Below are 22,619 nucleotides of genomic sequence, written 5' to 3'. Positions count from 1 at the left end.
ATATACATTTTAAGTTATGGTGGGTGAAAAAGGCAACCAAAAACCTCCACCATTAGCATATAGCCAATGAAGAATATCACTTGTGAGCACATTCACATGTCTTAGACAGGTCTGTAACCCTGCCTTTCAACCATTATCACCTAGCATACAGTGCTCCCACTGCAGCAAGGGATTCTGGGAAATGACATGCAAATGAGCATACAATGTGTCACCTTTTGCCTGGAATAGCCATTCACATGGAGCCCATTTAAGCAAATGCATCGCCGTTCACACAGCTTTTAAGCACAGCATGGAACTAGCAAAGCAAGTCAAACCACTCACAGACATGTTTCAACCTTGCTTAAATGGGCTCCATGGGAATGGATATATACTGTGTTCAGAAAAATCCCTTTTTATTTTTCGCCATATCTTGCAAAAACAAAATCACATTTTCATGAAAATGTTAGCAATTATAGGGTTTCTCACAGCATAAGAATTATTTGATAATCTAATAAATATTCTTTGTAATTGGTGACAGCATGAGGACCTCATCAAGTGCATTGTTACAAATTGGTGTTTAGCGTAGGAGATAAGCACGTTATAAAGTGCTTGGGACAGAGCAAAAAATGTATGGCCCAAAACACTTACAGAAAATGTTTCCTGATAAAGGATGGTCGTTAGGAGGACTGAAAAACTGATTTGTTAAACAACGTATCATTCAGGAGTGGGAGCAGCTGGATTACTGCGTTATCCATTGTGCAATCAGACACTATAATATATATATATATATATATATATATATATATATATATATATATATATATATATATATACATACATACATACATACATACATACATACATACACTGTATATATAACCCTTGTGAAAACATTTTGACTTGTTTTCCTTATTTTTCATTTTTCCAGCAATTAAATATGATGGTGTAAATGTTATTGGCTACACTGCTTGGTCCCTTATGGATGGCTTTGAATGGCTCAGAGGATATAGAATAAGACGTGGATTGTTTTATGTGGATTTTATGAGCCACAACAAAAAACTGATGCCCAAATCCTCAGCACTGTTTTATGAGCAACTTATTAAGAAGAATGGATTTCCCCCACTGCCAGAAAATCAACTAGTGTACGGAACATTTCCTTGCAATTTTGCTTGGGGAACAACTGCATACTCAATACAGGTAAGTTAGAGGAGAAATTCACATTCTCTTTTATTCTGAAACCAATTTGCACAAACGTTGGCTCTTCATGTTAGCTTGACTCTGGAAACTGACTCTGGTTACAAGGCATAATAGTGTGGTGCACCTGCTGGCTTACAGGACTCCTGAGTCTCCCGCTCGATGTTATGGGGAAGGTCAGGACAGGCTTCTGGGGACATACCCAGTACGTACTCACGGTGACAGCGCCTCCATCTATTGCCGGCCCCAGAGTATGGTGTGGAATCCCAGGAATAGAACGTCCCACTCAGGGATGAGAGGTTCCAGTCTCACAACCGCTTCTTTATAAATCAGGAACACTTTATTGCACCAACAGCATACACTGGAGCAGCATGAACAGCAGTACAGAAACACAAGAACACAGGAGTTCTCCTGCAGGATGGACCTGGCCATACACTCCCAGTCAGGGCCCTGGAAGCAGACCTAGCTCTTCCACTACCCCCTATCAGAGTAGAGGGAACAGTCTACCCACCTCTCCCCTAAGGGAGGGCCCACAGATTGTCAGAGCCCTGCACAACTGGGTTTGGTGACTGAGCTCCTCTCAAGGTAGGAGCAACTACTGACTAAATACAGGAAATGCATTTCATTAAGACAGATCCAGCAAGAGCCCGCCCCTGTCCCTTATTGGACACAGGCCTGGCTGCACTGCCTTCTCTGCACTACTGATCTGCAGTGAGTAGGGAAAACCCATATTTACTCCTGGCAAACCTGCCCTTACCAGGGATTATTGCACAGGAGAAGAAAGAACTATAGCCCCAAAACTACCCAGGGCGAAATTTATATTATATTATTTGTTATTTATATGATTACCATGTGTATTACTACTGTGAAGCGCTATGTACATTAATGGCGCTATACAAATAAAGACATACAATACAATAACTCCACAAGCTCATCAACCATATGAGGTAACACTTTGGGCAAAACAGAAGCCGTTTGCTGCAATTTTTTTTGCATTTCACCTAGACACCAGGAGAACCTTTTTCCAAGATGTACATGTACACATGTATAGATATGTAGCCCCTGTAAATAGAGATGGACGTATCCGCCCAAATCCGTTTCCCGGATTTTCGCTGATGTTACCCCCAAAATCCGTTTCATGGTGTTTGATTCGCAACCGGATTTGGGCGGTTTCAATCCGTGTGGATTGATCAAAATCGTCATTGGCTACAATCCGCAGGTTGGATTCTACAAATCCATTCAAAGGCTGCGGAATCCGCGGAGTGTATTGGTAATAATTATAATAATAAGAGATCCGCAAACCTCAAATCATCCTTTTTGACATTGATCCTCTGAAATCTGCGGACCAAAGGAACCAGCCAATCCGCTGCAGATCCAAATTTGGAACAAAAATTTGCTCTATCTGTAGATCTTGAAATTAAATTTATTAAATTACAGTATTTACGTTTGAAAACATGCCAACTTCCACTGATTTATTTTTTTTAGTAAAGTCTCACTGATTTGAATCCGTATCTCTGATTTTTAAGTCACTGATTTAAATTACGTCCTCGTGATAAAAACCCAGACTTTTCCATTTAAATGCCATTGTTGCTCAAAACTCCCAAATCTCACTGTTTTGGTCTTTGTAAGTTCATATCACTGCATTTTACTTATACTTCCCAATGTTCTACATAATGCATTTACACCCTTTTTGACATCATCCACACAGCTTGATATATAACCATCTAATCCCTGGGTTCACTGAAGCACCTAAGAACTTCTCACTGGTTGCTCAATGGAAATTCTTTTGTCCCATATGGCTTTAAGACAGATAGTTTTGTCAGAAAAGTAAAAGTAGGAATAACTGAACCAAAAAAAGAGATCAAAATAATAAAATAAGACAAAGTACAACATCTAAATATAACATAATATTAAATATAGTAATCCTAATCCAGTCACTCCCAGCACCAACCTTTTGGCCCTGAGTTTTTTTTCTATGTGGGTGTGTTGCTATAAACCAAGGCATTGGACTTGATATTCTATAGATCTCAGTCCGGATGGAAGTGTAGATATGCCAGTTGGGTCCAAGAGAATCAATAGGTGGGAGGGACAGAGATCAGACAACATGAGTGGGATTAGGCTGAGCAGGGAACAGATTGGTGAATGGCACACAACATCTTCCTATCACTTTTTTTTATAGGGTTGAGTCTCAGCTCTTGCTTGTTTGGACTGGACACAATATCTATTCTCACTTTTAACGTAAAATCCCAAAAATTATGGACCGGAAATCTAAAATATGAATGGCATCAGAAGGAGAGCAGTTAATCATCACTGCTTTCCAAAGTGAGGCCCACAATTCCTTGTATAGTCATATTCAAAGCACTGTGAAGTGTGACTTTAGGAAGTAGAACTTATGTAGGTATGTACAGTATGTTTATTATTGTTTATATATCACTAACAAAGTGGTGAATAAAGGAAATTATAATACAATAAGTGTATCCACTTATAGAACAGCTGATAGAATCAGAAGTGGAAGAAGGAGTTTTAGGCAGCAACAGTGTAGAAGCGAAAGGTAGAGAAGGAAATGGTGCACATAGGCTTGACTGGAAATAAAAAAAGGAAGAGACATACAGAAGAAAAAGAGTCATGAGGCAGGGGGTAGATAAATAACTATTCTATTTGAGACTTTTCTCATAAAAATATTAATTTTAATGAAAATAATTTCTTGATATTTTTCTATGATACTTGTAGTTATTATTGATATTTTTTATTTCTTGAGACTAGTTTAATTGGAATGAGCATTTAGGTATGCATATGGAATAGTTTATCTAATTTTTATGTAAATTCTTTTGGGATTTTTTTTAGTATCATCTTACAAAAGATGTGGAATGTGTACACGCTTACATTTGTGTTCATTCATTCTCTGTGTATTTTGTATATATGGAGAGCTATGCCAATTGTATTGGAAAGAATACACCAGAATTGGAGGTTACCCAGTCTGTGATTCTATACTGTAGATCAGTAATTAAGGTATAAAATATTTTTTCTTGTTCACAAATAAGTAAATTCATATCAATATATAGGGATGTCTTTAACCTTCGATTATAATTATTAGTAATCTATCAACCTATGAAATAATGTTATATAACACAGATGTGATCCTATAAGGATCATATTCATAGGAAACTATTACATTTATTATCGATTTTATTTGGGTGAAATTATAAATTACATTGTTTATTCAGATTTGACATATTCTCTGTGTTAATATTGTTTCCTTAAGGAATAGCATTATTTACTGGATCTGCTGTATCTCTCCTATAGTGTATGGTTTTTGTAACAAATATACTTGCTACAATTCATGTAAAAGAGGTTTCTAATCCTCTATCTTTAAGGATTGTCTTTTACATTTGTATAAACTGATGTTTATGTACAGTATTGTGTTGGTCATATCTGTATATTCACATAGCAGGTTTTAAGTATTTTATACAGTCTTGCAAATTGGCTTTTTCTGTAATTTTTTTGATATATTAAAGTTTTCTTATCACCTTCTTTGATTGCTGACGAATCGAACTGCTTACCTTGATCCAGGGCGCAACCCCCTCTGGCGGGAAAACGAGCTGCTTCCGGGTTTGCAGAGCATTCAAAAATGAAGGTTAGAGGTTTGGCTAAATCAGACCGTGAACAAGCGCGTAGCGCGAAACATGTAGGTTGTTTTTACCTCTGCCTGACCTGTTCAATAAACCATTAATTTTTTGGAAAGATTGAGTCACCCTCTTTGTCTATTTTGACCAGATGGTAGTGAGTCCCCATTTCCTCAATTTTCTCCGGTAGATAAGAGCAACATGAAGACTGAAATTCCCAACCTACTGTATACATTTTTTGGATTTAACCTTAAAAGTATAATTGAGAATGTGAGTTCAGATTAATCGAAATATTGTTGCAAAGAAACTATTATTTGAAGAAAAAAAAAACATTACTATTTTCTGGACAAATAGCATTGAGATGTACAAAATGTTCACAGAACTTTGCAAACCAGAGAAAATGTGCCCCTTTTTTTTTTTGCAAAAAGATTCATGAAAATTGGCAAGCTTTGCAAAAAAGAATCACCAGGCATTAAAAATGTCAATGTGGAAGGTCACATGACCCTTTATATACGGTCATCTTGCTCAATTCTGGCAAAAGTGGCAAAATACTGGCAACATTCTGGCGTAATTGGCAAAATCTGCAACGTTCGGAGCAATGGGTATTCCAGAATTGACTGGTAAAATCTTGCAACAGGTGAGATGTATAATTCGGCTAGGTTAGCCAGTGCTGTTATATACTGTACAAGAAAAGAGCGCTATTTAGCTGCGGTTGAGAGGAGTTTCTATCATCAGTCTCTGTAATATTTTTTCTCAACTATGCCATGGAGATCATAATGTACAAGTATCATTTGGTTATATGTTTATCTCCCGCCTCCAAATCTGGCCCAAACTCTGGTGGCACACATCTATCTCATTGCTCTTTTGTGCAAAGTAGATGAGTGAACATTGTTGACATCTCTAAAAATTGTGAGGCTATGGATATAAATTATCATGTAGATTTGGCTGAATGCTTCTTATTTGTAATATGTGTGAGGGTCGGGAGAAATCTGAGCATGATTGAAATTGATCCCGTAAAATGTTATATCAGGAACCCAGATGCTGATGTTGCTAGATTGGGCAGCCAGTTCATTACCCGTGCTGCACATGCGTCCCTCTACAGGGATTATATTTAACAGGCATTTATTATGCAATGTATAATCCCTCTCTACAAGTATCATTTTCAACCCTTTGATTTGAGATGTGCTTTAAGGAAAACAAGTCTTGACAAGTATTTCACTAGAGTAATTAGCAAAACATGTAATAATTAAGTTGGGATTCCAGAAACACACAATCAAGGCAAAGTATTAGCGCAAATACATACTGTAATCTCAATGTTTATTTAAATAAGGAAACAATACACTTCATAGCAACTGAACAGTAAAAAAACGCTTGCCATTTCTGTGCAATAAAGGAGATATAAAGCAACAAAGTAATTTAGGTGTGTTTGTGTAAAGGGTTTGTTAACCTAATGTATACTAACTGTGCTACTAAATTAGAGGATCTTAAAATTATATTTTTGGTGAAATTGTACCCCAATTTGTAATATGCAAAGTCGCCTTCATCCTATCCTTGGCCTACTTTATTTTTTCGCATGGTGTGCATGAATCATATTGCTGAAGCTGTGGATTCATTTTTATATTTGTTACTTTTTCCAAAGATAAATGTTCCAGCCATATATTATATAGCCATAATCTGTTTCCTCTGTTGTTTGCCTCCTTAATGTACAAATATGGCACAGGCTAACATTCTGAAACTGAATAGTTGTACATAACAAACTTCACCTTGGTAATCCTGCATTGAATATGTTCCATCTATTTTTGTTTAATTAGCATTGCATTTGTGTTAAATAATCAGTTTAGTATTGTAATGTCTGATCAAAAAATCTAGACAAGACAAATAGCAAATGTTGTTTTTCTTGTTTGCAGATTGATACTACACCTTCCCAGTTTAATGATCCTAGTGTCTATGTATGGGACATGAATAAAACTAAGGGTCTTACCAAGGTGGCTGGAATTAAAGTCCCAAAAAGGAAAACTCATTGTGTTGATTTTGCTTCCATTAGACTTCAAATATCTCTGCTACGAGGAATACACGTCTCCCATTTTTACTTCTCACTCAAATGGGCTTCCATCCTTCCCCTTGGTAACCGGACTCAAATCAACCACAAAATGATGCACTACTACCAATGCTTTGTAAGTGAACTTGTCACGGCCAATATTACACCAGTTGTTGCTCTATGGCAACCTATTGCCGAACACCAAGGGCTACCTTTAAAACTGGCTAAGAATGGGGGATGGGAAAACTATAACACTGTTCATGCGTTTGTGGATTATGCAAAACTCTGTTTCAAGGAACTTGGTAACTATGTTGGTATGTGGATAACAATGAATGAACCCGACGTGAGAAATCTCACATATGCTGCTGGCCATAACCTTCTGAAGGCCCATGCCCTGGCCTGGCATGCTTATGACAAAGATTTCAGGAGCTCACAGAAAGGCAAAATATCTATAGCTCTCCAAGCTGACTGGGTAGAACCAGCCTCTCCTTTTTCTTACAATGATAAAGCAACTAGCAAGAGGATTTTAGAATTTGATATCGGCTGGCTCGCTGATCCAATATTTCTCAGTGGGGATTATCCACCCGTGATGCGGGATTGGTTAACACAGAGAAACAGCCTCGATTTGTTTGATTTTCATTTGCCTTATTTCACTGAGGATGAAAAAGAAATGATTAGAGGAACGTTCGACTTTTTTGCTTTGAGCCATTACACCACTGTACTAGTGCAATGGGAAAAGGAAGATATAGCTAAATACGATCATTATCATGAAGTTCAGTCAATCACGGATAGCACATGGATAAATTCCCCAAGCGGAAGTGCTGTTGTTCCTTGGGGATTCAGAAAGGTGTTGAACTGGATACAATCAAAGTACGGAGACATTCCAATTTATATTCTAGCCAATGGAATTGATGATGGTCAGAACCCAATACAAGATAAATTAAGAATTTATTACATGGAGAACTACATTAATGAGGCATTAAAAGGTAAGAAATCACCAGAAATTATACTTAATTGTTTACACTTTAGTTTGAACAACTACTGTAGATTTATTTAAGCACTACACATTCAGGCTAGTATAACTTTATATTGCATTATTTCTTTATTTGATATTTGGAATTATGTGACTGTGATGTTTTATGATGCAATGGTTTTAAGAACGTGGCACACAAATCAAGCAAGCAGCCAACAAAACGACATACTATTACCAGACATTACCAGACCTCTGAAGTTACCAAATGAATACAAAGGATGAATAGTTATAATTCTTACAAAAGTTCACCTTATGTAATAGATACATTATTCGCGAATTGCATGTGAAGTCACGCAAAAGGAATATATACCGTGCTGTATCGACATTCACATGCAGAATTCGGAAAGTAACGTTCTAACAGCTGTCCTCAAGTATTATACATTTGGTGGAGGCTTTAATGTGCAATAGAAATAAAAATAAACAGAAAAGCAGCTATACCCAAAGAGGGGCATCGCGGATGAGATTAATCCAGAACACTGTCTTCAATTTGTGTAGTAAGAATATACAGCACATAATACATGGAAGAATAATGCAAAGAAGTGCATAATGCATACACTTAAATATCATGATGTTAGGGGGCTGGTTATGTAAAGTGAGGAATGACCAAAGAGATTTGTGACTTATTGTCCTTTTGTTTCATGTGAAAAACAAAAATAATAAAATATTTAATCACGAACAGTTACATTTACATGTTTAGCTATTAACACTATGTATTGCACTTGCCTCATTTACAACTATCATACTATCCCTTGACTCTAATAAAATGCAATATGTTATTAATCTCTTGATAGAAAATAGTTTCATACTGTAATTGTGGGCAAATTGCAAAGTTAAGTTCCACAATTCAATCGACAAATGACAATCTTCTAGGGTCACGGTCATACACATTGGTGGTCCTCCCAGACTCTGCCATGTCAGTTTTGTTTACAAATGCATGTACTGTAGGTATCAGCTATATTCCTTTCATTTCATTTTAGTTAATAATGGTCTAAATTCAATTCCGTTCATTAAAGTGATGTAATTTGTGTGCATAAAGCACAACAATGGATCAGTAAATGTATATTATATAAAAGAAGAGTAGCAAACAATGCTCACTTACATATAAGATGTAACACTCGATCACTTAAGGAGGCTTGGTATAATGGTAGATGCTAGTCACATGGTCTTGTTGTCATTGATAGAGAGGCGTTGAGGAATCGGGGTCCCCTTTAGATAGCTGGCTCTAAGACTACCCTTAGCATCCACGTGTACACTGCTCCGGTCCTGCTTGTCCATGCTCACTTCTGCATTCAGCATCTTCCGGGCGTCTCCACTTAGTACATGTGCTCTCTTGAGACACTGCCACCAATGAACCCTATGCGTTTTGCTAGTGTTGGATTAATCAGGGTTTGGTGGCTCCATCTTCCTGTCTCTCTTATATACTCATCTCTCTGTTATCCCTCATAATCTACTATATATTTCTGAAAGCATTGTATATATGTATGTTTTACTGTGTTCCCTGTCCCTAGCGGCAATCTCATTGGTCCCTTGGCCCGCCCGCCCCCGCACACCTCTCATTGGCCTCACACACTCACACCACCCCCTTGGCCCGCCCCCCACACCTCTCATTGGCCTGAGGCGGAGTGACGGGCCAAAGGTCCAAAAAAACACACACACACACACGCACACACACACACCTCTCTCTCAGTCCTCTCCCCCCCCCATCACACTCACCTCCCCCCCTCCCCGGTGCTCCACTCAACTCCCTCTCCACTCACCTCCCTCCCGCTCCACTCCCTCCTGCTCCACTCACTCCCGCTCCACTCCCTCCTGCTCCACTCACCTCCCGCTCCACTCACCTCCCGCTCCACTCCCTCCGCTCCACTCACCTCCCGCTCCACTCACCTCCCGCTCCTCTCACCTCCCGCTCCACTCACCTCCCTCCCATGCGCGGGGACAAGCAGTGGGCAGGGCAGCCTGCCGCTGCCAATCGGCACCTAAGATGGCGGCGGACGAAATGACCCCCTTCCTCCCTCGCGGACTAAGTAACATGGCGGCGGCTGTAAGGAGAGGTCCCGCTCCACTCACCTCCCTCCCGCTCCACTCCTTCCCGCTCCACTCACCTCCCGCTCCACTCACCTCCCGCTCCACTCACCTCCCGCTCCACTCCCTACCGCTCCACTCACCTCCCTCCCCGGTGCGAGGACAGGCACTGGGCAGGGCAGCCTGCCACTGCCACGCGGCACCTAAGATGGCGGCGGACGGAAGGACCCCCTTCCTCTGTCGCGGACTAAGTAACATGGCGGCGGCCGGAAGGAGAGGTGACGTGTGTGTGTGTGTGTCACTGTGTGTGTGTGACACTGTGTGTGTGTGACACTGTGCGACACTGTGTGTGTGTGTGACACTTTGTGTGTGTGTGTTACACTGTGTGTGTGTGTGTGTGTGTGTGTGTGTGTGTGTGACACAGTGTGTGCCCCCCCCCTCCTGTCCACTCTCCTCCCCCTCCTGTCCACTCTCCTCCCCCTCCTGTCCACTGTCACCCCCCTCCTGTCCACTGTCACCCCCCTACTGTCCACTCTCCCCCCCCCTCCTGTCCACTCTCCCCCCCCTCCTGTCCACTCTCCTCCCCCTCCTGTCCACTGTCCCCCCCTCCTGTCCACTGTTCCCCCCCTCCTGTCCACTGTCAGGCAGGGGGATTATTTATTTCTTTTTTTAAATTGGCGCGAGCAAGGGAATTCATAGAGCCGCAGCATGGCTCGCCAGCAGCCTAAATCCACTCGCCACGGGCGTGTGGTTATAACTATTTGTCGAACACTGTATATATATATATCCAAATATATATATATATATATATATATATATATATATATATATATATATATATATATATATATATATATATAGAAAAACGATGTGACCCAGTGGGGAAACAAAAACAGCACTCAAGGTAATGATGCAAAAAAAAACAAGTGTATTAAAGAAAACCAGGCACAAAAATCCAACGTTTCGGTCCTGTTTTGGTTTCCCACTGGGTCACATCGTTTTTCTATTGAATACTATAGAACATGCACCTACCCTATTCAAGCAAGTAAAGTGCCTGCTGTTACTATTCTCTCTCTCTCTCTCTCTCTCTCTCTCTCTCTCTCTCTCTCTCTCTCTCTCTCTCTCTCTCTCTCTCTCTCTCTCTCTCTCTCTCTCTATATATATATATATATATATATATATATATATATATATATATATATATATATATATATATCCAATGGAATCATGAAGATCAACTATAACACATACATTAATAGAAGAAAGCCCAAGTATTAAATCCATCCTAAACAATACAAATATAATAAATATCAATCACTTTCATTACAAGTTTCTAAATTAAAATAAATAAAAACATAGGCTATATGAGGAGAGAGGAATTTATAAGGTAACTATTCCTCTATTTTCAAGTAATCTAATATTATATAAATCTTCATTACCACAATACTAACATCCTAAAAATATTTGCTATATATATATATATATATAATACTCCTTGTTTTTCCATCCCTATACACCAATAGGGACCACTAAGTATCCACACACACTTTTAGTTGTGCTACTAACTCTCACATTTCCACACCCACCCACACCATTTATATCCAGTCCCACTCCACACACACCTTGTGTAAAGCACTGTATATACTGTGGGCTCTCCATTCATTTTTATTCACACTGATACACATACACACTCTTTCTTAACTTGCTTTCACAGTAACCTTTTGACACCTCTAGCCATAAAACACATCCACACCAGGGGAAGGAACAGCACAGATAACATTCCAAGAGACACTGTTTTTAAGTTTACCTTTTGCTTCATTCATTGTAACATCGCCGGAAGAAGAGATCAGTGTATCTCGAAAGCTCGCACAAATAAAAGCATTTCGTTAGCCACAGAACGGTATCATCTATTTATTTTTTTGATTATTGAAGCTCGGCTAACACAGTACTGATACCTCTATATATATATATATATATATATATATATATATATATATATATATATATATATATATATATATATATATAACAATTGTTGTTCCTTATACTGTACTCTGCATGTTAGATGTATATGATGTATTATTGTAGCATCTTAATTGCCTATTATGAGGGACAACAGGGAGAGGGGTATATAAGAGAGACAGAGAAATTGAGCCACTATACCCTGACGAAGCAAACACTAGCAAAACGCGTATGGTCAATTGGTGGCAGTATTTCGCAATAGAATGAGCATGGAGAAGCAGGATGGGAGCTGCGTACATGTGGAGGCTAACGGTCGCCGGAGAGCCAGCTATAAATACGAGAGCCCCTCCTCTCCACAAGGATGATGTAAATAGCGTCTAGTGTTATACCGCATCTCCTAAAGTGAGTGTTATATCTTATATGTAAGTGAGCATTGTTTGCTACAATTTTATTAAATAATATTGAGCTACTGATCTGTGGTTGTGCTTGTCTATTGTTTTTTCACAAAGCTACAGTATGCGTACATGAAATTGCCAATTTTTGAGCATTACTCACTAAGCTGGTAATTAAGTTGTAAGTGGAAAGTTATATTTTATTTGTTAATGGAGTAAAATGAATTCAGCGTATAAGTGAATGAGATTGTGACTTGGTGGTGGGGGAGTTTCCAAGAGTTAACTTTTTGTTATGTGTTAAACAGATTAAATATCCAATATTCATCATATTCGCAGATATGTTTAACACATCACTATTAAAAAAAAAGTGTGTTTATAGACGGGTCTTGGTCATTGGGAGTCAAGGTGCTTTGCAGATAGTGAGAGGAAGTGAGATCTAGAGGTAGGAAGACATGAGTGAGAAAGCAGTAGAGTTAGTAGTTCCAGAAAGGAGACAAAGTTGAACAAACTAAAACTCTGTCAGCAGAGGCATAGCAAAGAGCAAGGTCCATATATATCAATCAGTCTTCTGCTGTATGATGCCATCTGACGCTGTTAGACACCTACCACCCTTTTGACTTCTTGTGGGGAAGTTGAGATGGCAGCAGAATGCTTAGTAAATATTGACCATTATGCCAAAACATCGAAGCTTCTAGAATAGGCCCCAATATGTTTTCCAGAAGAGACTTATAATTGGTATTAATCTCATGTGGACATTTAATCATGTAACTATAACAATCATATCAGTATGAAAAAGTAGGATTATAGCTCTGCATGTGATATTGTTACATTGACAGTTTATTTGGTAAGCCATGTCACATACCATAAAAACTAATTTTGTCGGTGTTTAGAAAAACAAATTTAATTTCTATTGGTTTAGTTAATGGTTTTTTACAATAAATTTTTTTTCAGTCCTACAGTGGCATAAGTAATTGAGTGATTATTTACTAAACTCTCACAGCTGCCAAACTGGGCAAAAGAATTACACCAGATTTACAACTTGCATTGCTTTCTAGTATTCCTTTGCGTTGATAAAGATGGTGCTGTTTTTGCTTTTACTAGTTTTGCTCCAGTTTGGCCAACAGGCCCACACCACACACATTATACAATACCACGCATACCATATAATAACCCCACCACACACACAGACACAATAACACCCCCCCCCCTCACCGACACACATACAAAATACAATAAACACGCACAAGCAAACGACACCTTACCTTGGGGGTGATCTCTCCCTGGTGCCGTGCCTGTCTGCATGCGGATTTGGAAGCTGGGCAAGACGTCCGGGCGGGCCCTGCTTCTGGTGCACACTGGAGGGGAAGAGGCAGCCAGTGGGCCTAGCAGGAGAGAGAGGCACAGAACAGTCGGGAAGCACTGGGGCCCGGCGGCAGTCAGTGGCCTGGCAGCCGGATGCAGACGTTAGGCCGGACCCAACTTCCAGTGCCGGCTGGGCCCATTGCAGCCACTGGTGTGAAGAAATGATTCAGATTGTTATTTGGTATATTCCCTTTTGTACCATTGAAGTCTTTAAGGCACTTCAAATACATGTTTATCATAATCTGATGGCATATAAGGGGTCACGAATGAGTGTTCTATCTTTTAAAATAATCGTTATTTTCTTTTATTTTGATGTATCTTTGCATATATAAGTATTTTTGAATAATTTTTAGAACTGCAGAATTTTATCAAATCTATACATTTCCCAATATTTCTCAAATTTCCGACATTTATTTTTTATCTATCCCTCCCTGAATCGGGAGGTGAGGGCTTACCTGGAGCTCATTCATGGTCCCCTACCTCTGGGGACCCCAAGTTTCTGCGGTATTTGTAATTTTGGGGTAGTTTTGGCACACACAAAAACTCCAAATATGACCGCAGTCACAGACCACAGATCACCTCGGCAGGACCACCTGTTCAGTTAAATTAAAAAAAAAATTAAAAATGTGAACAGTGTGACTTGTTGTTTACGCGCTACAGATTCTCAATGTCAATTTAGAAAACCCCTCTGCACAGTGTAGTCTCCTGTGTAGTCACCATCAACCTGTTCTGTATATCTATTGACTCTAGACCCACTTTGTGGAATCAAGGGATTACGTTTGGTACCCTAGAAAATTCTTTCTCATTCATGTTTTCTCAAAACATAATACAAATTCATGTTTTTCTTGATCTTTTTCAGCAATCTCAATAGATGGAGTTAATCTCTGTGGATATTTTGCTTATTCTTTCAACGACAAGACGGATCCCAGGCACGGCCTGTACAGCTACATGGCGAATCAGTACGAGCCTAAACATTCAATGAAACACTATAGAAAACTCATAGACAATAATGGGTTTCCCAGCGCTGAAATGCCCACCCCCTCGTGCCCAGAGGAGCTCGCCCTATGCTTAGACTGTCACTTTTTCCAGACAAGGAAATATTTACTTGCTTTTGTTGCCTTTATATGTTTTGCCTTTATTGTATCTGTTTTTATGATCATGTATTATTCGAAAAAGGGTAGGAGGCGATATAAATAGTAATCTAGCTGTTATTGAACCATGAAACAGATATTTTGCACAATCATATAGAAGTAACCCCTTCGCTGCCAGAAGGATTAGCAACATGTTGGCTATTATTCATCCAGCAAGCACTGGGTCCCATTTGCACTGTCTAATACTGTGAACTACTGTATAAGAATAATTAAAAACATAGGCGAGGAAAGTCCCCTTATTGTTTTGATACAATGGCTTGTATTGTAGAGTTCTATTTTATAAGCCAGGGGTGCTCAACTCCATTCCTCAAGCCCCCCCTCCCCCCCCAACAGGTCAGGTTTTCAAGATATCCCAGACTGAAGACTGAACCTCTGATTGAACCATCTGTGCTGAAGCAGGGACTGATTGAGCTACCTGTGCTGAAGCAGGGATATCCTGAAAACCTGACCTGTTGGGGCGGCTTGCGGACTGGAGTTGAGCACCCTTGTTATAACCCACCTTGTATTGTTTGGAACTTTTCTATGTAATTTTTGTAAACTGATACTAAAGCGACACGCATTTGAATGAGTCCAAACCAAGTTAACTACTCAGGACAAAGTTAAACTAAGTAGCTACGGTCTTACAAATAAGAAAAATAGCAAGTGTAGTTGATGCTAACTAAAGTTAAATAAAATGAAGAGCAAAACAATTAAACTGTAATAAAGGTTTATTCACATACTAATAATGATGCGTAAATATGTGTATATCAAATAAATATTTCTACTGTATTGGAAATGGGGTTTTTAACATTTATTAACAAATCATGCAAGTCCAGTTAATAATAAACCTTTGTTCATTTTTGTTTTTACAAAAACGTGTTCACATTTGCCAGTTTTGAAAGAACAGATTCATATTGCAATGAATCAGGTTTAAAAAATAATAATAAACAATCTAAAGAGGTTGCCATTATGTATATAAATATATCAAAACATTATTTTATATAATACTAGCTGATATACCCGGCGTTGCCCGGAGGCAGGGAGGGGGGGTGTGAAAGGCAGGAGGGGGGGGCGTGAAAGGCAGGAGGGGGGGGCGTGAAAGGCAGGAGGCGTGAAAGGCAGGAGGGGGAGGCGTGAAAGGCAGGAGGGGGGGCGTGAAAGGCAGGAGGGAGGGGCGTGAAAGGCAGGAGGGGGGGCGTGAAAGGCAGGAGGGGGGGGCGTCAAAGGCAGGGGGGGGGCGTGAAAGGCAGGAGGGGGGGGCGTGAAAGGCAGGAGGGGGGGGGCGTGAAAGGCAGGAGGGGGGGGGCGTGAAAGGCAGGAGGGGGGGCGTGAAAAGCAGGAGGGGGGGGCGTCAAAGGCAGGGGGGGGGCGTGAAAGGCAGGGGGGGGGGCGTGAAAGGCAGGGGGGGGGCGTGAAAGGCAGGGGGGGGCGTGAAAGGCAGGGGGGGCGTGAAAGGCAGGGGGGGGGCGTGAAAGGCAGGGGGGGGCGTGAAAGGCAGGGGGGGCGTGAAAGGCAGGGGGGGACGTGAAAGGCAGGGGGGGCGTGAAAGGCAGGGGGGGGCGTGAAAGGCAGGGGGGGGCGTGAAAGGCAGGGGGGGACGTGAAAGGCAGGGGGGGGCGTGAAAGGCAGGGGGGGGCGTGAAAGGCAGGGGGGGGCGTGAAAGGCAGGGGGGGGCGTGAAAGGCAGGGGGGGCGTGAAAGGCAGGGGGGGGGCGTGAAAGGCAGGGGGGGCGTGAAAGGCAGGGGGGGCGTGAAAGGCAGGGGGGGGCGTGAAAGGCAGGGGGGGCGTGAAAGGCAGGGGGGGGCGTGAAAGGCAGGGGGGGGCGTGAAAGGCAGGGGGGGACGTGAAAGGCAGGGGGGGGCGTGAAAGGCAGGGGGGGGCGTGAAAGGCAGGGGGGGGCGTGAAAGGCAGGGGGGGGCGTGAAAGGCAGGGGGAGGGGGTGTGAAAGGCAGGGGGAGGGGGTGTGAAAGGCAGGGGGAGGGGGTGTGAAAGGCAGGGGGAGGGGGTGTGAAAGGCAGGGGGAGGGGGTGTGAAAGGCAGGGGGAGGGGGTGTGAAAGGCAGGGGGAGGGGGTGTGAAAGGCAGGGGGGGGCGACACACACACACACACACAGTGTCACACACACACAGTGTCACACACACACGTCACCTAGAGCGACACACACGCGACACCTACCTCTACTTCCGTCCGCCGCCATCTTAGGCGCCGCGAGGGAGGAAGGGTTTTTTTTCTGCCGCCGCCATCTTAGACGCCGCGAGGCAGCTGCAGCCTGCCTGGCCGCTGCCTGTTCCCCCGCCGGGGATGGAGATCAGCGGAGCGGAGGGAGGGTAGAGGTGAGCGGAGGGAGGGGAGAGGTGAGCGGAGGGAGGGGAGAGGTGAGCGGAGGGAGGGGAGAGGTGAGCGGAGGGAGGGGAGAGGTGAGCGGAGGGAGGGGAGAGATGACGCGAGGCAGCTGCAGCCTGCCTGGCCGCTGCCTGTTCCCCCGCCGGGGATGGAGATCAGCGGAGCGGAGGGAGAGGTGAGCGGAGGGAGGGGAGAGATGACGCGAGGCAGCTGTAGGCGCCGCGAGGGAGGAAGGGGTTTTTTCCTGCCGCCGCCATCTTAGACGCCGCGAGGCAGCCTGCCTGGCCGCTGCCTGGCCGCTGCCTGTTCCCCCGCCGGGGATGGAGATCAGCGGAGCGGAGGGAGGGGAGAGGTGAGCGGAGGGAGGGGAGAGGTGAGCGGAGGGAGGGGAGATATGACGCGAGGCAGCTGCAGCCTGCCTGGCCGCTGCCTGTTCCCCCGCCGGGGATGGAGATCAGCGGAGCGGAGGGAGAGGTGAGCGGAGGGAGGGGAGAGATGAGCGGAGTGAGGGGAGAGATGAGCGCCGGGTGTGTGTGTGTGTGGGGTGTGTGTGCGAGCCGAGGGGAAGAGAGTGGCAGTTGGGTGACGTCACACCCACCAATCTGATTGGCCACAGGCTGAGGACCAATCAGATTCACCGCAGCTAGTACCAACCTTTGATTTTATATATTAAGATTATTTATTTTGTAGAAATTGGGAATGTCCATGATGTAGGTTATCATTAAAACTGATCATTCCTTTATCTTAAGATGTAGGTTATCATTAAAACTGATCATTCCTTTATCTTAAATGTAACCTACAGTATGTAACAGAAACATACCAACTGCTGCCAGTTAAAAACCACGTGCTCTACGTTGTCTGCTCATTTTATTCACCTGCTGTAAATACTATAAATCTCTACCTACTGTAGTGGTGTTCCCCTGGCGCCCCCCACCCCCTCCTTTGTACCTCCGCTGCGGGGGCGATCACGGGCACTGTCAGGGACGAGCGGCAGACCCGCCGGCACTTTAGGAAGGTGGGGGCTGAGCAGGGAGCGTTCCGGAGGTTCCGCAGCGGCCCGATAGCACAGGGCGCCGCCATGTTGTGTCTGGCACATGCACAGTACCTATGCGCGACGGGAGGACTGAGGAAGTTTGCGCATGCGCAGTGAATAGCGCGCGAAGGCTGGCCAATAGGAGAAAGGCTCTGAGCTGGGACTACAATTCCCATGAGCCTCAGTAGGGGCATGTGATGCCAGGGAGCAAATAGGAGAGGAGGTTTTGCTGGTAGGCAAGAAAGGGAAGCGTGGGGGAGAGACCACGCTAGCAGAGGGTCATGGAGCAGCAAGGGGAGAGGAGGTGTGTGTTGCAGGGGGTCTCTGCATAGGCCAGAGATTCCCCTTAGGCCCCAGTGCAGGCCCTGAGTCACCACCAGCATGTGGTACTGCAGGGAACAGCCACAGATAGGGACAGCATACCCTCTATTGTATTAGCAGACAGGGAAACAGTATTCTTCCTGCGCTGCTGTGTGGTCAGTGGTTTGGGATCAAGCTGCTGGAGACAAGTAACTACTCGTGAGAGACTACGCTGGATCGGCGGATCCTTTGCAAAGTACTGTTACCGGCTGCTGGAGCAGTCGGAAGGTATTATAATAAGTGCACCAACACCGGTACCTGCAGGCGCTGATCCCGCCTTGGGGGAGGGTTCTTTGGGGACATTGGGGTTGAATGACCAAGGGACTGGTCCAGTACATTGGTCACGGTGTGGGGTACACGCGGTGGTGGGAGAAGGGGACATTACTCCAGGGTGGAGTGTGGCCAGGCCACCGGTATCTGACTATTGAGTTGCTATATATATATATATATATATATATATATAGAGATATATATATATATCTCTATATATATATATATATATATATATATATATATATATATATATATATATATATATATATATATATATGTATGCACTGTGATTATACGGGTGATATGTGTATGTTCATGTTTTGCATTCACGTAATAGTAAAAGGTTACAACGTTGTGGATTATTATCATTATTCTTGCCCAGGGAAATCTTACTTATTGGGAATCCTGGGTAAGTGGAGGCGCTGCCAAGTACATATTGTAGCCCCAGGCTCCCAGTTAGCGGAGGCCCAGATCTCGCTTAGCCAGCAGGTATATACAGCACTAGTAGCCTTTCTATATCAGCAGGAAAGAGGGTTACACTAATAAGGTCTCCCAGCTGCAAAACTGGGGCAAAATCAATGCAAATACAGCACCACATTAATCAAAGGAAGTGAATCTTTATAAAAACGATGGCATTTTTTCCTTTGATAAAACTGGGGCAGTTCTCTTGCCTCCGTTTTGCAGCCGGTAGACTTTAGTAAAGAAGCCCCCAACAGTTAATGAAGTCCTCCCATTTTTTTCTTTTGTTGATGGTTTTTCATACACTATGTGCCGGGTTTCTAGAAAGACTTGCTTTACCATGTGAATTAAGTAGCCTGAGAAGATTGCTCCACTTTGTAGACCACCTGGTAATAAAAAGTACAGATGTAGCCTTACTGATCGTCTCCGGAAGTGCGGCTGAAAAAGCAATAAGCCGCAGCTCAGGAGACAGGGGCATGCGCGATATCGCTCCAGGGGAGTCTAGGTTGCTTTCAATTACAGTCATGTGAAAAAGAAAGTACACCCTCTTTGAATTCTATGGTTTTACATATAAGGACATAATAACAATCATCTGTTCCTTAGCAGGTCTAAAAATTAGGTAAATTATTTATTTATTTTATTTATGATGCATGCACAGTTAAAGAAAATATATATTATGGGCGTATGAAACAGTTACAGACCAGATTAAAATGTGAGACAGCCTTAGATTTGAAAGAACTTAAACTGGTGGTGGATGTGAGAGTCTCTGGTAGGTTGTTCCAGTTTTGGGGTGCACGGTAGGAGAAGGAGGAACGGTCGGATACTTTGTTGAGTCTTGGGACCATGAACAGTCTTTTGGAGACTGATCTCAGGTGATAAGTGCTGCAAGTGGTAGGGGTGAGGAACAACAACACGTGACATATTACACCGTGTCATGATTTAACAAAAATAAAGCCAAAATGGAGAAGTTATGTGTGAAAAACTAAGTACACCCTTACTGCTTCCATAGGAATTAAGATGCTAAATAGCAGACAGGCGCTGCTAATCAAATGCCCTTGATTAATTGATCATCAGCAAGTGTGACCACCTCTATAAAAGCCGAAGTTTTTGCAGTTTGCTAGTCTGGAGCATTCAGGTGTGTGTTAAACAATGCCAAGGAGGAAAGACATCAGCAATGATCTTGGAGAAGCAATTGTTGCTGCCCATCAATCTGGGAAGGGTTTAAGGCAATTTCCAAACAATTTAAAGTCCATCATTCTACAGTGAGAAAGATTATTCAAAAGTGGAAAACATTCAAAACAGTTGCCAATCTTCCCAGGAGTGGACATCCCAGCAAATTCACCCAAAGATGAGACCATGCAATGCTCAGAGAAATTGCAAAATACCCCAGAGTTAAATCTCAGACACTACAGGCCTCAGTTAGTATGTTAAATGTTAAAGTTCATGACAGTACAATTAGAAAAAGACTGAACAAGTATGGTTTGTTTGGAAGGGTTGTCAGGAGAACGTCTCTTCTCTCTAAAAAGAACATGGCAGCACGGCTTAGGTTTGCAAAGTTTCATCTGAAAAAAACCACAAGACTTCTGAAACAATGTCCTTTGGACAGACGAGACCAAATTGGAGATGTTTGGCCATAATGCACAGCGCAACGTTTGGCGACAACTAAACACAGCATATCAGCACAAACACCTCATACCAACTGTCAAGCACGGTGGTGGAGGGGTGATGATTTGGGCTTGTTTTTGCTGCCACAGGACCTGGGAAACTTGCAGTCATTGAGTCGACCATGAACTCCTCTGTATACCAAAGTATTCTAGAGTCAAATGTGAGGCCATCTGTCCGACAGCTAAAGCTTGGCCGAAATTGGGTCATGCAACAGGAAAATGATCCCAAGCACACAAGCAAATCTACAACAGAACGGCTAAAAAAGAAAAGAATCAAGGTGTTGCAATGGCCCAGTCAAAGTCCAGACCTCAACCCGATTGAAATGCTGTGGCTGGACCTTAAGAGAGCTGTGCATAAACAAATGCCCACAAACCTCAATTAACTGAAGCAACGTTGTAAAGAAGAGTGGGCCAAAATTCCTCCACAACGATGTGAGAGACTGATAAAGTCATATAGAAAATGATTACTTAAAGTTATTGCTGCTAAAGGTGGTTCTACAAGCTATTGAATCATAAGGTGTACTTAGTTTTTCACACATGGCTTCTCCATTTTGGCTTTATTTTTGTTAAATAAATCTTGACACGGTGTAATATGTCGTGTTGTTGTTCCTCTGAGGTTGTATTAACCTAATATTAAGACCTGCTAAGGAACAGATGATTGTTATTATGTCCTGATATGTAAAACCATGGAATTCAAAGAGTGTGTACTTTCTTTTTCACATGACTGTATATGCAATAAGAAACTGCTAAAGCACAAAGCTGTCTATGTAATATTAATCATTTATATTTACTAACACTAGTTATAAATAAATAAAAATGACTGGTACATCTGCAATGGACTGCTATTTGGGGAATGTAACAAGACATGCATAATATACTAAGGTGTGTCAATCATTACCAGCTCTGAGATGTGTAAACCATCGGTTAATAATCGGTGCCAAATGTAACAAAGATCATTAACAAAATTGTGATATTTGATGCGAAAAAAATGCAGTGCATCAAAACAAACTTTGTTAGTTCATAGACACTTTACAGCCGGTTTACTTACTAAACTCTCCTGGCTGCAAAACCTGGGCAAAGAAACAACAAAAATAGCTGCAATAATTCCATTGAAAACAATCAGAGATTCCCTTTGAATTATCTGGTGCAATTCTTTTGCTAGGAGATTATAATAAGTAACCTCCACAGTACCAGGTTTCCTGATACAGAGGTTCTCCTGAAGATACTTCACCAAAATCAAATGATCAGGGAAGGAGACACAGCACAACAGGTAGATGGGCAAAAAAAGGATATTTAGTCCATTGCGACAGGAGCCCCTTCATCAGGGGCCGCCCTTGCCAATTATGAGCTAATCGTTTTGTGTATATGGTGTGCTTTCCCTTCCCTTTTTGTGTGTATATGTATGTATGTATGTATATATATATATATATATATATATATATATATATATATATATATATATATACAGTAGATATACACACACACAAACACACACACAGGTTGCGCTAACCCATATAATTAATCAAGAAGTAACCTTTGAGGAGTAAATATTGAAACAATATAAACACAAATAATGTGTATAAATAATAACTGGTGTAAATACCAGTGAAGAAGTTGTTGAATACACTATGTAACAGGGTATGTCCCATAGTACCTTTCTTTCCCCCTGTTATTTCTGTTATGTAAGTCCTGTTAGCTACAGGCAATAACAGGTTAAATCTATGGGCCCTTGACCCCCTTATGCCCATCTTG

The 22,619-nt window shown here is 42.2% G+C and overlaps 1 protein-coding gene across 1 annotated transcript in view; it reads left to right on the top strand.

Annotated features, from left to right (window-relative positions):
* Nucleotides 1-15,531, top strand: part of KL (klotho) — a 70,535-nt gene extending 55,004 nt beyond the window's left edge. The window contains exons 3-5 of the mRNA XM_075592135.1: nt 908-1,176; nt 6,704-7,820; nt 14,465-15,531. Of these exons, the coding sequence (XP_075448250.1) occupies nt 908-1,176; nt 6,704-7,820; nt 14,465-14,802 (1,724 nt within the window). The 3' untranslated portion in view covers nt 14,803-15,531. The remainder of the gene's footprint in view (nt 1-907; nt 1,177-6,703; nt 7,821-14,464) is intronic.
* The last annotated feature ends 7,088 nt before the right edge of the window (nt 15,532-22,619 follow it).

This window comes from Ascaphus truei, chromosome 3, assembly GCF_040206685.1.
Source record: "Ascaphus truei isolate aAscTru1 chromosome 3, aAscTru1.hap1, whole genome shotgun sequence".
In the NCBI taxonomy this organism is placed as follows: domain Eukaryota; kingdom Metazoa; phylum Chordata; class Amphibia; order Anura; family Ascaphidae; genus Ascaphus; species Ascaphus truei.
Note: the sequence above shows the minus strand (reverse complement) of the source record. Positions and strands in the feature narration are given on the sequence as shown.